General features: G+C 43.8%; 1 protein-coding gene across 4 annotated transcripts in view; it reads left to right on the top strand.

Annotated features, from left to right (window-relative positions):
- The window catches only part of LOC147018970 (cyclin-dependent kinase 17-like), a 184362-nt gene that overhangs the window by 19680 nt on the left and 147946 nt on the right, over positions 1-16736 (top strand). For all 4 annotated transcript variants that reach the window (XM_085899102.1, XM_085899101.1, XM_085899100.1 and 1 more), the window contains exon 2: positions 13908-14043. In XM_085899102.1, the coding sequence (XP_085755228.1) occupies positions 13917-14043 (127 nt within the window). In that variant the 5' untranslated portion in view covers positions 13908-13916. The remainder of the gene's footprint in view (positions 1-13907; positions 14044-16736) is intronic.

Here is a 16736-nt window from a genome sequence, read left to right as displayed (position 1 = left end):
CATGACCTTTCCTGGGAAAGTCACATTTCCAACCTCGCCTCAAAAGCCAGTCGACGACTGGGAATCCTCCATCGTGCAAAGTCCTTCCTTGGCCCTTTTGAGCTCCTGATCACTTACAAGGCTTTTGTCCGTAGCCTGATGGAGTACTGCTCTCCCCTCTGGGCTGGTGCTCCTGCCTCCCACCTTTCTCGGATTCACGCTGTCGAAACCAGGGCATTTAAGATCATCGGCATTTCCCTCAATGAAGCTGAGTCTTTGGGCCTCTTACTCAATCACCGCAGGTTGGTCGGTGGTCTTTCTGTCTTCTACCGACTCCTCTCCAGCCTTGCCCCCCCTGCTCTCTCTGCGATTTGTCCCCACCACATTTCCACAGGGCGCTCAAGGTCTGCCAACAACCCCCTTCTGGTAAAACTACCAAAATCACGAATCACTGCTCATCTTCACTCTTTCATTCCTCTTTTTTCCCGCCTTTGGAATAAACTTCCTCACTCTATTCTTTCCCATTCTTCCCTCCAGGCTTTCAAAACAGCTGTTCACCACCACCTCTTATCTTCCCCCATCCAAATCCTCGATCTTTTCTACCCCCAATAATCCACCCAAGCCCACTTCCTTCAATTCCCCTGCTTTCCTTCCTGAAAGTCCCTGTAATGTCCATCTTCTCTTCGCCATGTTCCCCGTCCCATCCCCATCCCTCTCCCTTCCACAGTTCACCTAATGTGTCTGTTCCCCACTGTTTTGTCCCTCCCACTCCCGCCCCTCTTGTCTCATGCCCCCTTGCTGTGAGTTGTGTGTTAGCTCTCATACGAGCCTCGACCAAGGTATACAAAATATATATATATATGTATGTACAGTATACACACTGATGAGGCAAAACATGATGACTACTGACAGGTGAAGTGAATAACATTGATTATCTTGTTACAATGGCACCTGCCAAGGGGTGGGATATATTAGGCAGCAAGTGAACAGTCATTTCTTCAAGTTGATGTGTTGGATGCAGGAAAAATGGGCAGGAGTAAAGACCTGAGCGACTATGACAAGGGCCAAATTGTTATGGCCAGATGACTGGGTCAGAGCATGTCTGAAACGGCAAGGCTTGTGGGGTGCTCCCGGTCAGCAGTAGTGAGTACCTACCGACAGTGGTCCGAGGCGGGACAAACCACAAACCGGCGACAGGGTGTTGGACGTCCAAGGCTCATCGATGCGCGAGGGCAACGAAGGCTATCCCGTCTGGTCCAAACCGACAGAAGGTCTTATGTGGCACAAGTCACAGAAAATTTTAATGGTGGTCACGGGAGTAATGTGTCACAATCCACAGTGCATCGCACCCTGCTGCGTATGGGACTGCATAGCCACAGACCAGTCAGAGTGCCCATGATGACCCCTGTCCGCCGTCAAAAGGGCCTACAATGGGCACACGAGTGTCAGAACTGGACCTTGGAGCAGTGGAAGAAGGTCGCCTGGTCCGATGAGTCCCGTTTTCTTTAAGATCACATGGATGGCTGTGTACGTGTGTGCCGTTTACCTGGGGAACTGATAGCACCAGGATGCACTGTGCGAAGACGAAAAGCCAGTGGAGGGAGTGTGATTCTCTGGGCAATGTTCTGCTGGGAAACCCTGGGTCCAGCCATTCATGTTGACGTCAATTTGACACGTGTCACCAACCTAAACATCGTTGCAGACCAGGTACACCCCTTCAAGGCAATGGTATTCCCTGATGGCAGTGGTCTCTTTCAGCAGGATAATGCGCCCTGCCACACTGCACACATTTAATTGTTTGGGAACGGTTTGAGGAACATGATGAAGTGTTCACGGTGTTGCCCTGGCCTCTAAATTCTCCAGATCTCAGTCCGATTGCACATCTGTAGGATGTGCTGGACCGACAAGTCCGATCCACGGCGGTTCCACCTCACATCTTGCAGGACTTGAAGGATCTGCTGCTAATGTTTTGGTGCCAGATACCACAGGACACCTTCAGGGGACTTGTAGAGTCCAGGCCTCAGCGGGTTGGCGCTGTTTTGGTGGCACACGGAGGACCATCAGCATATTAGGCAGGTAGTCGTAATGTTTTGGCTAAAGGCCCAGTCACACCTTGACGTTTTCGCCAGCAATGGCAACGTATCAAAATGTATGTAAAACGCTGGCTTCGCTGAACTTTTGATGTGTTTTTTTAAAGATTCAGACGTATTCATAACGAGTTGGTCGGATGCATAACATATTAGTAACGTACACAGAACGTTTCGTTGTCTTATAGATAACTTATACCAACGAATGCTTAGCCTGTTGTCGGCATTCACAACCTATGCCCAACGATAGTCTAACTTATGCATAGCGTGCTGCACGTATCACCGACGATCACGTGGCGTAGCCTATTAAAAGGCTGCCGCACGATTCAAATCATAACCGCCTGAGAAATGGAAGTGTCAACATCGCATTCACACCTTGGTGATCTTGCCAGCGTATGCCGACCTCTGAAAAATGCGTCGAAAACGCTGGCGCACGTCGAATACGGTGTGGGTAAGTTTGGTATATGTGAATAGAACGCTAAAGTACGCTATCATACGTCCTAGTAAGTGGAGTACGTCTTGAAATTTTAAACGTGTTAAAAATTTTATGACGTACTTGCCGTATGCCTCACACGTTCCGCATGCGATGGGAATAAGTTGTACGCACGATATGCGATCGTTGGCACACGTCGACAAAAGTTACTTGTAAGTTACTCATAAGTTGAAACATGTCGAGGTAATGGTTAGCGTCAGTGTTCCAGACTCCCTGGTTTTTGTTTTTTTTTTCTTCGGTATGATGGTGATGTTGACACTTCGATTTCTAGTGCGGTTATAATATAATATAATTAACAACCTGCCACTCAACGATTTAAATCATAACCGCACTAGAAATTGAAGTGTCAACATCACCGTCATACTGAAGAAAAAAAAAACAAAAACCAGGGAGTCTGGAACACTGACGCTAACCATTACCTTGACGCGTTTCAACTTATGAGTAACTGTCAAGTAACGTGTGTGGACGTGTGTCAACGATTGCGTAACATGCCTACAACACGTTACTCATAGGTTAGAAATAAGTTTCGGGTACACTAAACATTACCTCGACGTGTTTCGACTTATGATTAACTTACAAGTAACGTGTGTCAACGATCGCATAACGTGCCTACAACTTATGGCCAGCGTAGCGGAACGTGAGAGTCATACACTGGCATAAGTCGTAAAATTTCAAGCATGCAAAAATTTGAGGACAACCGCAAAGTACAACGATGAAAGCCAGCGTACTACGACGTATGGCAGTGTTTTTGGCCCACACAATGCATGTTTTCCGTCTCCCATAAACTATGGATGGGGCTAAGCACACACATTAATGAGAAAACTGACTTGGGAATAACTGACGTGCTTGGTTGTGTGCTCACCCGTGGGGCCTGTTCCCAGAAGCTTCACAATATTTTTAACGATGAATAAAGTAAGATGAAGGTATAAAAAGCATGTACAATAGTTTAACACAAACCGGTGATGGTTGGAGAGATGTCTTGAGGATATGGAATGAGGTGGAGTCACAGGGAGGTAGAGGAGGAGGGCAGTGGATCATCTGCCTCTTCCTCCTCTGCCTGCTGAAGTGATGGTGGTGCTTGTGGTCAATTGGCACAAAAAACTTAACCAGTGACTTGCTTTGCATTTTGTTGTTTTTCTTTATAACCCGTCGTCCTCTGCCTGGTCTGCCTGCCGTGGTGGTGGTAATGCTTGTGGGACATTGGCATGAAAAACACCTGTCCGGTGACTGTTGCTTCACGTTTTGTGGTTTTTAGCCCGCGTTTGCGGAATGAAAAGTGGGGTTCAGCGATCAGTCCCATACGTGCCTACGATCATGCTTGTCTGCATTTTGTCATTCCCTTTTCTCGGGAACTGCTTGTCGGATTGACACAATTTTCATCATATATGCGACTACTCTGTAGAATGTTTAATTCGTAATGATGATGATATCATGTCATGTGGTGTGGCAGCCATGTTGGCGGGGGGGGTTGCGGCAGAGGGGTTCCCTTTTTACGGCAGAGGGGTTCCCTTTTTACGGCAGAGGGGTTCCCTTTTTCCGGCAGAGGGGTTCCCTTTTTGCGGCAGAGGGGTTCCCTTTTTGCGGCAGAGGGGTTCCCTTTTTGCGGCAGAGGGGTTCCCTTTTTGCGGCAGAGGGGTTCCCTTTTTGCGGCAGAGGGGTTCCCTTTGCGGCAGAGGGGTTCCCTTTGCGGCAGAGGGGTTCCCTTTTTGCGGCAGAGGGGTTCCCTTTTTGCGGCAGAGGGGTTCCCTTTTTGCGGCAGAGGGGTTCCCTTTTTGCGGCAGAGGGGTTCCCTTTTTGCGGCAGAGGGGTTCCCTTTTTGCGGCAGAGGGGTTCCCTTTTTGCGGCAGACGGGTTCCCTTTTTACGGCAGAGGGGTTCCCTTTTTGCGGCAGAGGGGTTCCCTTTTTGCGGCAGAGGGGTTCCCTTTTTGCGGCAGAGGGGTTCCCTTTTTGCGGCAGAGGGGTTGCCTTTGCGGCAGAGGGGTTCCCTTTGCGGCAGAGGGGTTCCCTTTTTGCGGCAGAGGGGTTCCCTTTTTGCGGCAGAGGGGTTCCCTTTTTGCGGCAGAGGGGTTCCCTTTTTGCGGCAGAGGGGTTCCCTTTTTGCGGCAGAGGGGTTCCCTTTTTGCGGCAGAGGGGTTCCCTTTTTGCGGCAGAGGGGTTCCCTTTTTGCGGCAGAGGGGTTCCCTTTTGCGGCAGACGGGTTCCCCTTTACGGCAGAGGGTTGTTTTTTTTGTTGTTGTTCCGGCAGAGAGGTTTTTACAGCAGAGAATTTCTCAGTCTGTGCATGTGTCAATGGTGTTCAACAGCTTGTTGTGTATTGTGGTTGTATTGTTTTTGTTTTATCTATGTTTTTTTCTTCTTTTCGCTATGGTGTGAGTGCATTGTCCAAGAGACAATGCTGTTTCTCCAATTAGAATCATTTTAATCGCTTCAGCCATTATTATAGTGGCTGGATGATAGGAGAAGAAATTTTTTAAAGTACAATTTGCCGATTTTGCGATCTCCCGATTTCATATTTTAAGGATGTATTTTGTATCTTTATCACTCGTTTTAATTATGAAAGCTTGGCTTTTAAAGGCTTATGACTTCACTTAAATGTAGCTTTTCAGCATATCATTTTGTACACATTTGATGTGGTGGCCATTTTTTTCCTGTGCCATCCCGAGAGAGTACTTCTGTACTATCCCGATTCATAATAAATGCCCAAGATGAATGACAAAACACCAACACCTGAAAGTGATATGATGGAGTTTAACAGACATGTAGATTATTATTATTGAACTACAGAGCACCATCACCTCTTGATATTTGGAAAAATTATCTCAGAATGACAATATACTGTTGCGGGCTGGAGGTCCGGTGGCGAGAATGACCACTAGTTGGGGAAGGTCACGTCGTCTCCCACCAGACCCTCCGGAATTGTAGGCTGTCCCTCTCGGATAATTCCGTGAGGCGGCGGGTCGCTTAACTGACCGTGGACGCCATTACCTCCACCGTGTAGCGTAGGGTCTTCTTGTCTACAACCAATTTACCTAATTAACTACGCGGTGTCGTCTACCGGGGAACCACGCCCTCAGTACGCCTTGCCCGAACCGGACCACTCTACTGACTACCAATTGCCAACTACCTTTCCGGTTTGGATGCAGCGAGCGGATCTGCCAAGGTCGTACCGGCTAGAATGAATGGATTATCGGGTATAAAAACCCTGCTAAAACTCAGATCCGAACCATGCTGGACCAATGAAAGAGAGGATGGAAACGAACTGGAACATTTCTATAGTCATTTATTTACAATAAAGAAGACACAGAGCAAGACTTATCGCGGAATATACTGGTGTGAATTTACAATGTTCAAAAACACTTGTACAGTTTCTACTTACAAGATGAGCCCACACACTCAGACGCACACTCGGATGATTTATTAAAAGACCCCCGCAGCCAGAGAGGGAGAGACGAGCTGGGGTCGCAGTTCGCTTGGGTACCTGCACCTTGAAGGGAGGGGTGCTCCACGGTGCGGCACCTGCTAATGGTCGTGCGGCTCGGCCCACAGTCACACGCGTGGGGCTCTTGCCCGTTCAGGAACCCGAGCGGAGCAGTCGGAGTCCCAGGGCAGAGATCAGGGTCGCAGACGGGACCCAGGAAAATTCCAAGGAATGCTAGCCAAATGCAGAACTCCACTCGAACGCCCCAGACTCCAGCTCAAACTGCACGACGCACACCAACCAACTCAACTCCCCCCAAAAACTTACACTCTGAGGATCGCGTCGTACTTTTATGGACCTCCCCAAACGGGGTGGGGGGCTCGGTGAAATAGACGTCACCGTCCGCCCCGACTGGACAGGGTCTTCATGGGATCCGCCCTTTCTGGGCGGGGCCTCGGCCAAACCGGGAGGCCGCCCCCCCTCCCTCCACACGTGTGGACTCATCAAGGGTAAGATCCAACGTTGAAAAGGAACGTTTGTAGAAGCGCAAAGGAACAGCGGACTGGATGTTTTTGCCCCGTATGCTGTGGCCAGCGAGGTGAGGGTTGCAAGCGCTGGAAGGTACCATGGTTGGTTGTTGTATGGTCTGTTGGATGATCGTTGGAGGGTTCATTAGATGGTTTGTTGGATGGTCGTTAGATGTAATAACCTACCTAAAAGGACCGCAACGCACACCTTTGATTCTCCCACGAGACAAAAGGAAGGGACCTCTCTCACATGTACTTAACGGAATAACTAACTCTTGAGACATCTGTATGTTTTAATGCACAATGGCGCAACAGCCTGTGCAGAGTAGTCACCTCGCTTGTTTGCAAAACATTCAATATCTCAGTCCCAGAAGAACCATACCAAGAGCAATAATAAAAAACGAGGACATGATGTTCACATTTAACCTCACTATTCCATTGAATATGAATATAATGAAGCGAGACGTTGCAACCGGACATATTACTAAGATAGGAAAAAGGCAAGGATGGCATTGCTAATTGAGGTATCGATACCCATGATGGTGACTTTGGCCTTAAAAACAACATGGAGTTTAGAAAAATTATCAAGTACCAAGATCTGAAAAATCAAGTGAAGAGAATCTGTAAGTTTAGGTGTTTCCAACATTGTGCCATTGATAGTCATAGCAACTAGAGTGACAAAGCAGAACTTTTTTTCAAAAACTTAAAAAAAAAAAAAAAAATATATATATATATATATATATATATATATATATATATATATATATATATATATATATATATATATATATATATATATATATATATATATATATATGAAGCCTGGTGTTGGCGCACTGGTTAGGGCAGCGGCTTGGGATCCAAAAGGTCCTGAGTTCAAGCCCCGTTGGGCCACTGAATTAATACACCAGGGGGTTGACTCAGCCTGTCATCCTTCCGAGGTCGGCGAAATGAGTACCAGTGTACTGGGCCGGTGTATACCCCGGTTAAAAATAGGTGTACGATATCCCTGTGTCGTAAGAGGTGACCAGGGTTGCGTCAGGAAGGGCATCCGGCGTAAAACGTGCCAAATCACCATGCGGATCATACGGATGATCCGCTGTGGCGACCCCTAACGGGAGCAGCCGAAAGAAGAAGAAGAAGATATATATATATATATATATATATATATATATATATATATATATATATATATATATATATTTGAAAACTATTGTGTGAAATATTATAACAAACAAAGTACAATTGCAGGGTTTCCATGATTCAGTGATGACCCTTAAAACAGTCCTTGGAACAAAGCTATGAGAACAAAACATGCTCCAGTGCTAAAACATGAAAACATCACAACCTGATCCTTGAAATATGATCGTAATAAAGCGAAGGTGATACTTTCGTAACTGGACTGGCTCCATCCCACCTTCTGATACCTGCTCAAGGAGATTGCTACCAACAGGGAAAAATTTTCAAATAGGCCATTGGCCTCGGTCTCACCAGTAACTGGGGGCCCACCGGGGACTTGTGGGTTCTCTGATCGGCCAAGGATTAAGCCAGTAGACCCTAGAGTAAAATGAATAAAATAAAATAAGGTAACGAAAAATATAACAATACATTTTTAAATGCCCGTTTCCCTCCATCTATCTATCTATCTATCTGTAGATTATGTACATTACGTGTTGTATTTAGTGGACTTCATTGTTATATTAAGTGTGTTTTTGTGTTCTTATTTTGTGATATTGTTATCTCTTATGCTAGACTTGAACTAATTTATTATTACTTTATGCTAACCTGATTTATTATCTAATCTGACCTCTAATCTGACCTCCTACAATCCCTTGACACAAACAGTATCATTGACAAATTTGCCATAGAAAAAAGCAGGAAAATGTCATTTTGAACTTCACATAGTTGTGCTTGCAAAATTTATTATGCTTCAGTTTCATTGTATTTTGATTGTATTTTTGACTTGATTTACTTTGATGTACTTTGATGTACTTGATATGGAACTAATTTGATTAAAAATTATTGATGTGTTACATTATGTTGTAATTCTTTTTTTTTTACATTACAATATGACGATATATATATTTTGGGGGCGGGGGGGGGCATTGATAAGGTTTGGCCGAGGGCCCACAAGCAAGTAAATCCGGCCCTGGCTACCAACGAGAACAAATTGATTCCAATAAATAAAAAAAATATGGGTATTTTCATTTGTTTTTCCAAGGGAAGTTTGCCAAGGAACCCTGCTGAAGAGGGTGAGGTGGAGAGGAGGGTAGAATGAGGGATGGACAGAGGGAGGATGATGTGAGAGAGGTTTGACTCACGTACTGTATATTTACTTATTAATTATGTACAGTCACCAGCCACAAATTCCCAAAAAACAATTTTATTAGATTCATGCATTTGATAACCACGATATGATTAGACAGGTTAATTGAAAGAATAGAGCTGCGGTTGTGAACGTATATTTTTAACAACACAGATAAACTAGAAGGATACGAGTGACTTTACAAGGATCGAGACAGCAGAAGCTTTTCCAAGCTCTCTTAGTTCCTGTGTCCATCAAGATTTCTTGGGTCTGTTGTAATGGGACAATAATTAATTTGCAGCAGTAACACAAGTCACAGGATTGTGTTAAACGCAGGGACAAAGAATGGTGTGACAAGATAATAAATGCAGATAGCATATTCTTAAAATTTGTTTTACTTGGTTGTGGGATCTTTTTGAAATTGAATTGTTGTGACATGCCTGTTGTTCCTCCCTTCATGAGAACATTTCTTTTGATTGTTTAATTTGTGCTTAATGTAAGATATTGTTTTTAACCCATGTACTGTATGTTGAGTAGATACATGAGTTTTGTTCATGGACTCGGCACCATCCACCATCACCCTCTGAAGAAGCACATTTGTATTTGTACTGCAGCTTCCATAGTCAAGTCAAATGGAGTTTCACAGTCTGAAGTATCTCCCACATGCGAACATAAATTAATATGGTGTCTAAGAGACATCAATCGATCAGTCTCAATTTGCATTTTACGTTTGTATGAGCATGCTTGATATCTATTCAGGAATTGGGAGTGCAAAAAAAACCCTTCATCGATTCCTGATTACTGCAAAGAGAAAACATGTTTCAAATCCACCAATTTCTGTATACATGTGATAATCCTCATTCTGTCACTTTTACTGTCATTTTGGATCTCAAAGGTAATGTGTTGGAGGCTGGTTAATATAAAAGGAAATATCGAAGAGGTTTCTCATCTTCTCTCTTCTAACTTTCCGTTTTAGAGCTCTGCGTCCCAATTTAACCCATCTATTTAAAGATGTCTCAATGGATAGGAAAAATCATTATCTTCAATTTGCACCTTGTCCACAGTCCATAGAATGATATCCTGGCTGGTTTCAGAAATTTAGCATGGAATATCATTATCATTATCATCATCATAATGTACTGTGCTCAATACAGAGCATTGTTTCTGTTGAAGCAGTTACTTTGCTTGGGTTACAATCGTGAATGGGTTGCCACTCCAGCTAGAAAATTTTGACCCATTGCAACCAAAAGTGCAACGTTGAACTTGGTGCTTCAGAAAGCCAATGGAAAAATGAGCTACAGTTCTTGTTGGGAATGGTGACTTATATGCGACAGAATATTCAAATCCATGACAGAATATGCATAATATGGAAGCAGAGACTTCCAAGTTCATGAAGTCCATCTCTAATTGAGTTTATTTCAATTGTCACCGTGCAAATTGGCCGGGTGTTGATCCCTCTCTCACCAGCCATGGCACATCTGCATTCTGCAAAGAACTTATGTGACTCCATTCAACTGACTCGATCTGTAAACCTTCCCACCTGGATTTCAGTTAATGGCAAATGCTGCATTCTGGATTTGTCGATTACCAACTTCCCTGCAAATGTATCTCGCTCTTCCTCTGCCCCATTCGGTTGATCCGATTATGTACTTGTTACGATCAACACCTCGCTGTTGCACCACAGTTGACTCCCCTTGGGAGAGGCTAAATGCCTCAATTCTGTGTTTGCTTCCAAATCTTGTGTCCCAACCTCTCTCGCTCTGTCTCGCTCTGTCTCTGTCTCTCTCTCCTTTACCCATCCTTCCCAGTTATATGCAACTGCTCCTGATTTCTGTCTTTGAAGGTGGAGGTGGAGAAACCTTTGAAGGCGGAGAAGCTTCTGGCAACCTTCTATTCTGATCCTGCAACTGGAGACCAGATGGCATCAGCTCATGTGTCCATAAAAACCCGTTCTGTAACTCTTGCACTTCCTCTCTCTCCCCTTTTCACTCTGTCGTTTACTCTTGGTCATCTTCCATCTGCTTGGAAGTCAGCCAACATCACTGCATCAGGCAACATCACATAAAAAGTTGCAAAAATGGATCCCCTTAACTGCAGACCTATTAGCTTGCTTCCAATCATCAGCAAGGTCATGGAATCCATCATCACTTCTGATATCAAATCCCTCCTCTTCTCCAATGGCTTGATTTCCAATCATCAATTTGGATTCAGACCAGGTCATTCTACCCTGGATATGCTGCTTTGCTTTCCCAACAATGGATGGAGGTCCTAAATGTCAGACAAGAGATCAGAGCCATCTCTCTGGTCATATCTCGAGCTTTCTCCAGACAGTCTGCCATCCTGCCTTTCTCTCCAAGCTGTTTGTCTATGGCATTCAAGGCAAACTCCACTCTTGGATTGCTGACTTCCTCAACTTTCATAGCCAACGTGTTGCTCTCAATGAAATCCTTTCATCTCCTCTCCCTGTCAACACTGGAGTACCCCAAGGCAGTGTTCTAGGCCCCATCCTTCATCAATGATCTCTCTGACTATCTAGAAAATCCTCTTTATCTCTTTGCTGATGACTCCACCATCTGCCATGACATTCCTCATCCTTCAGTTAGACAGGCAGCAGCCTCCTCCCTCTCCTCAGACCTTGAGAAAAATCACAAACTGGTTAAACACTTGGAATATGTCTTTCGATCCTGACAAATCTCACATTCTCACTCTCTCTTTCCAAAAAGACCGCACGGCAAACCCTCCCGTCTGTTTTCTCAAAGAAGTTCAGTCACTCAAACTCTTGGGTCTCACTATCAGCTATGATCTTTCTTGGGCAAACCGCATTTCAAAGTTGGCCTCCAGAGCCAGTCGCTGACTGGGCATCCTCCGTTGTACAAATGCCTTCCTTGGCACATCTGAACTCCAAACTCAACCTACAAAGCTTTCATCTGCAGCTTGGTGGAATACTGCTTTCCCCTCTGGGCTTGTGCCCCTGCCTCTCACCTTACTTAGCTTGATGCCAGGGAAACCAAGACCTTCAAGATCATTGGAATCTCCCGTGATGAAGCTGAGTCTCTGGGCCGATGAATCTGTGATCACTGACAGGTCGGTAGTCTCTCTGTCTCATTCTGCCTCCTTTCTGGTCTTGCACACTCTGTCCTTTCTGTGCTTTGCCCCCCCCCCCCACCGCTCCCAGGTATCTGCAGGGCGCATGTGATCCACCAGCAACCCCCTTCTCATGAAACTCCCCAAATCCAGAAACACTGCTCTCCACTCATTTGTTCCTCTTTTTTTTCCCCACCTGTGTAATCAAATTCTACATTCTCTTCAATCTCATTCCTCCCTCCATGTCTTCAGGACAGCTGTTCACCACCATCTTACATCATCCCCCGTCCCCAAATTTTGCCTCTGTATCCATTTCGTCCACTCCTTGTGTTCTCCCCTATCCATGATTGTTACCCACATCCTTGTTTGTCTGTCTCCGTCTATTTTTCTTTCCCATTGTCCTGCTGTTGGCACCCCTCCCCCTTCTCCTTCTGCTGTTTCTTTTGTTATGTTGTTTCCTGATCTGTTCTGTTTTCTAGCTCTTCCACGAGCCTTGACTGTGTACAAAAAAAACTTATTCGAGGTCACCATGGTCAGATCACGCAGCTTCTTAACTATTGCAGGCTAGTGTTGACTGAATGGGCGATGCTGCTAGATTCACAGCATGAGGTGGTTGTGAGACACTGAGTGCACAATTTGGTTATGATCACCATGTGGTGAGAGTGAGGCGCGATCTGCATTGTATAGATTTTTTTTCAAATCGCCCTATGGGGTGACGACACGACAGCACTTCGCGGGACGCATTTGTCCCAGTCTACCCATGCCTACTCTCGGCCATTCCGCCACCCCCTCATGGGATGGGAGTGGTTGGGTGGGGGTTGGCAGGAAACGGGGGTGGGCAGGAAACGGGGTGGGGGGGGGCTATCCAGCCATCAAATAGCACATGACATTTCACAGCCAATCAAACAAACCTGTACCATACTCTGCCGAACGTTGGTGCTGCCAATGCAGCTTCTCATCAAGGATAATACTGGGGAGCTTGCCATTGCCTTCCCAGCGTTGTTTGTCCATGCTCTATCATTTTAAATGCTGAACATCAAGTAATGAACTATCACATTCCATTTTTAAAGTCGTTCGTGTCACTGGCAGGGTTTGAACCACCAACATCCCAGACTCAGAGCGGATGCTCAAACCATTACCCCACCCACTCCAACAGCCATGCAGGGGTGCATAGATGCAAGATTTGGCTGTCCATCACATAAGTTAGAGAAAAGGTTAACAAGTTGCTTAAAATTGCTGCTTAATGGTATATACATTTATTTTGTTCAAATAAGTATGTAAAGTTTAGCATTGGTCCCTTCGCTGTGTCCCTCTACTCCGCTGTTTGTGTTTTTCACTCTGTTTTCTTTGTTGTGTTCTATCTCTTCCACCAGCATAGACTTCGTGTACAATTATTTTTGTTTTGAAGTAGTAATTCCATTCCATTTTGTTTTCTTCAGTTTAGTTACCTTCAATAAATGCTGCCAACCACTTGAAATGGACGAATAGCAGAATATTCTCAGAACTTAATGACCCAAGACAATTTTTTTGCATTTTCTGGCATCACTAGATTGCTTAAATCATTCAGTATTTATTCCTGGAATAATAGTAAAAATAATAATAATAATAATTAATGATGAACTGAAGTTATCAACTGCCTGTCTCTGCATGCATGTTTTACTCTATTAATAGTAACCTGGTGTTAATGAAAGGTGCTGCACCATGAAGGTGTGAAGGAGATTGTGATACGTAATTTACATTATGCGGCACATTTTACAATACAGTGTTCTTCAAAAGCACATTGCGTTTGATAACGAACCAGCTGCATACTTTAGCTGAGCTCACTAAGGCTTTTGGAGTGTCGTGAATTGGAGGCATAAACAGTAAGTTTGGTAATAATGGAAGAAATTTAAGTTGTAAGCTAGCGCAACATAATGGTTGTTCATTTTAATTTCTTATTTGAATAAGGAATAGAAGCTTTATTATATAGAATGTTGTTACTCAATTCAACTCTCTCCCCCATCACTTGATCAGCGGCTGACCATGGACCGGATGAAACGACTCCGCCGACGTCTCTCATTGACGCTGCGGCCCGCAAGAACACCTGAAGACCCATTGTCTGAGCTTACAGAGCAGATCACCGGCCCGGATGGCAACCACTTGGATAATGGTGGGGTCACAATCTTTTCATACTTGTAATTTTTTGTCCCTGTGGAGCCATTACTCTCTTCCACCTTTTATTTTCTCCTCCATGTGCATAATTGGTGATATTTCTATTTTCTCCAGAATTTTTCAACATATCTTCTACCTCTGCCCATCATCACGCTCTTTTCAAATCACATTCGTGCATCCTTTGCTGTACCTTCCCTTCCTATAACATTACTTTAACTTCATTAGCATCTGTAGTTTGCCTCAAAGATTGAGGGTAACCGTTATTAAAGCATGTATTTTTCCGATTGCTGATATATGGCAAAGTTGTGCTGTGCTGCTTGCTGATGCTTGTGCCTTCAAAGTTGATTAATGCAACTTTGTAACCATTTTTAATACCTTGTTGAGATTTTTGTGCATGAGCACACATAGTTCTACACATTTGATTTGCAAAAAAACATCTTGGTTAGGGGAGGAGGGGGCGGGGGTTCATCCATTTATTCCTCCATAAAAAGGGCATCTCCGCTGCTTTGTACGAAGATTTCAAAAATATTTTTACTCTGATAAACTCTGGGTGGAATTTTGCCAAGCAAAAGATTTGTGTGAGAGTGGCTTTATTGTTGAACGTTCCCACAGTGTCACGCGAGCTCAAGGTAATACGGGCATGAGTTTGTAATAAATAGGTTTTGGAAGGACTGCTGTGCACATATAACTTTTGAATGCTGCTTTAAGTTGACATTTACCTTGGCAATTCTTTTTCCTGGGCTCCTTTGTGACCAAAGGCAAGCAGCTAATTTTGCTGCTACTTTGTACTCGGCTTTGATTTCTTCTTCGTGCATCCATTGCTTAGCATATAGGAATGTGGTGTTTAACTCCTCGCCCCGAGCTAACGTTCTTACTAACCTTCTCTTTCTGGTGTCATCATTTTTGATTGCCATTTGTTCATATAATCTGTGCCAAGGACAGGAATAACTGCATTTTAGGACAAAGAATTGTCGGCTTGCATTGCAAGTTTTATTACCTCCACCCTTTCCTCTTTCTTCGCAACTTTCCCCATGAATCATCATAAATTGCCATTGCTGTATCGGTTGAGTTGTTTGGTGAGGTTAAAAACATGTTTCAACTTTCTTGACTGAGCCAATTATAATTTTTAATGTTGGTTAACTATTTTCTTTTCCCTTCTTCCACGAAGACTGTTTTTTCACTTTTATGACTGGTGGGTGTGCACCAGAAGGGTGCGGTAAAATAGCGATGGTAACCTGTACTACTCGTAGATATCAAATGTGGCCTTTCCTGGAGAAAAACAAGACAGCATTTTCGAGTAACAATGGAAATCCTTGCTCGGGTATTTGTCTAGGTGACCAACCCCTTTGACAAAACAAGCTTCTGAGTGTGACCCCTTCCCCCCATTAAATATTTCTTTCTATAATCTTGCATATGTGCAGGGTGTTCACAAAGTCCCTCTGCAACTTTGAACTTGTATAACTTTTGATGTACACATGATAGAAATAAGCTATAAATGATGCATGAAAGCATAATTCATCAAGTTTTGTGAATGTTTTTATTGTTATTAATGTTGTTGCTCCTGTTAAATCCACAACTGCCATAGGTTTCTTGATGAGATTATATTTTCAAATGATTCAACTTCTAAATCAGTGGTAAAGTCAATCACCACAATTACCGCATTTGGTTCCTGAACTACAATGATTAAATCTGGCACATATCACCTTGTACCAGCAAGACGAGGCTCCCTGCCGCTAAGCTTCGAATGTGCGGCAGTTCTTGAATGATGTCTTCCCAGACAAGTGGATCGGTGGACGTGGACAAATTACTTGGCGACCTTAGTCGCCTGACCTGTCCCCATTGGATTGCATTTTATTGGGCTCTGTAAAACCGTTGTTTACTCGTCAAAACCACATTCCTTGGATGAACTTAGGACTACAATCATAAATGCAAAACATGAAATTTCTCGGCAGCAACTGGAGAATGTTTTCAACGAGATGGAAAATCGGATTGAACGATGTATTACAAAAAATGGCAGTTATGTTTAAAAGGCTAGAAATTTGAACTGCTTCGAGTAAAAACTTCATGAATTATGCTCTCGTGTACCATTTATAGTTTGTTTCTATTATGTGTGATGACTCGACTGTACATCAAAAGTTTTAAAAGCCTAAAGTTGTTCAAGGACTTTATGGATAAGCTGTGTTTTAAATGTAAAACTTTGTGGACACTGTTCACTTCCATAAACCCAAAGCTGTGTGCAAGTGATGAGTTTTTAAATGCAATATGTGTATTAATTAAACAATACATAAATTCCAGAATGAAATGCATGTATTACATGATATCTAGGGGTGGACAAACACATGCTCAGAGACAGGGATGGATAACATGGGCATAATGCACATTCAAGGTATAAAATCAACTCCTGGTTAAATTGGACAACTTTATCCCACTGTGCTGATGGCTATTTGGAAGCCCAAATTAAAGTAACCCACCCATGGCTCTATGTTAAATTTGGTCAAAACACACACACACACACACACGCATCCCACCACACACATCCTGACATACACATATACACACATATACACACATATACACACATATACACACATACACACACACATAAACACACACACACATAAACACACATATACACACATATACACACATATACACACACACACATATACAGACATATGCACACATATACAC

Source organism: Eptatretus burgeri, chromosome 10, assembly GCF_056783735.1.
Source record: "Eptatretus burgeri isolate ZD-2024b chromosome 10, Ebu_testis_v1, whole genome shotgun sequence".
In the NCBI taxonomy this organism is placed as follows: Eukaryota; Metazoa; Chordata; class Myxini; order Myxiniformes; family Myxinidae; genus Eptatretus; species Eptatretus burgeri.
The sequence above is the reverse complement of the archived record's forward strand: the minus strand, read 5'-3'. Positions and strand labels throughout refer to the sequence as shown.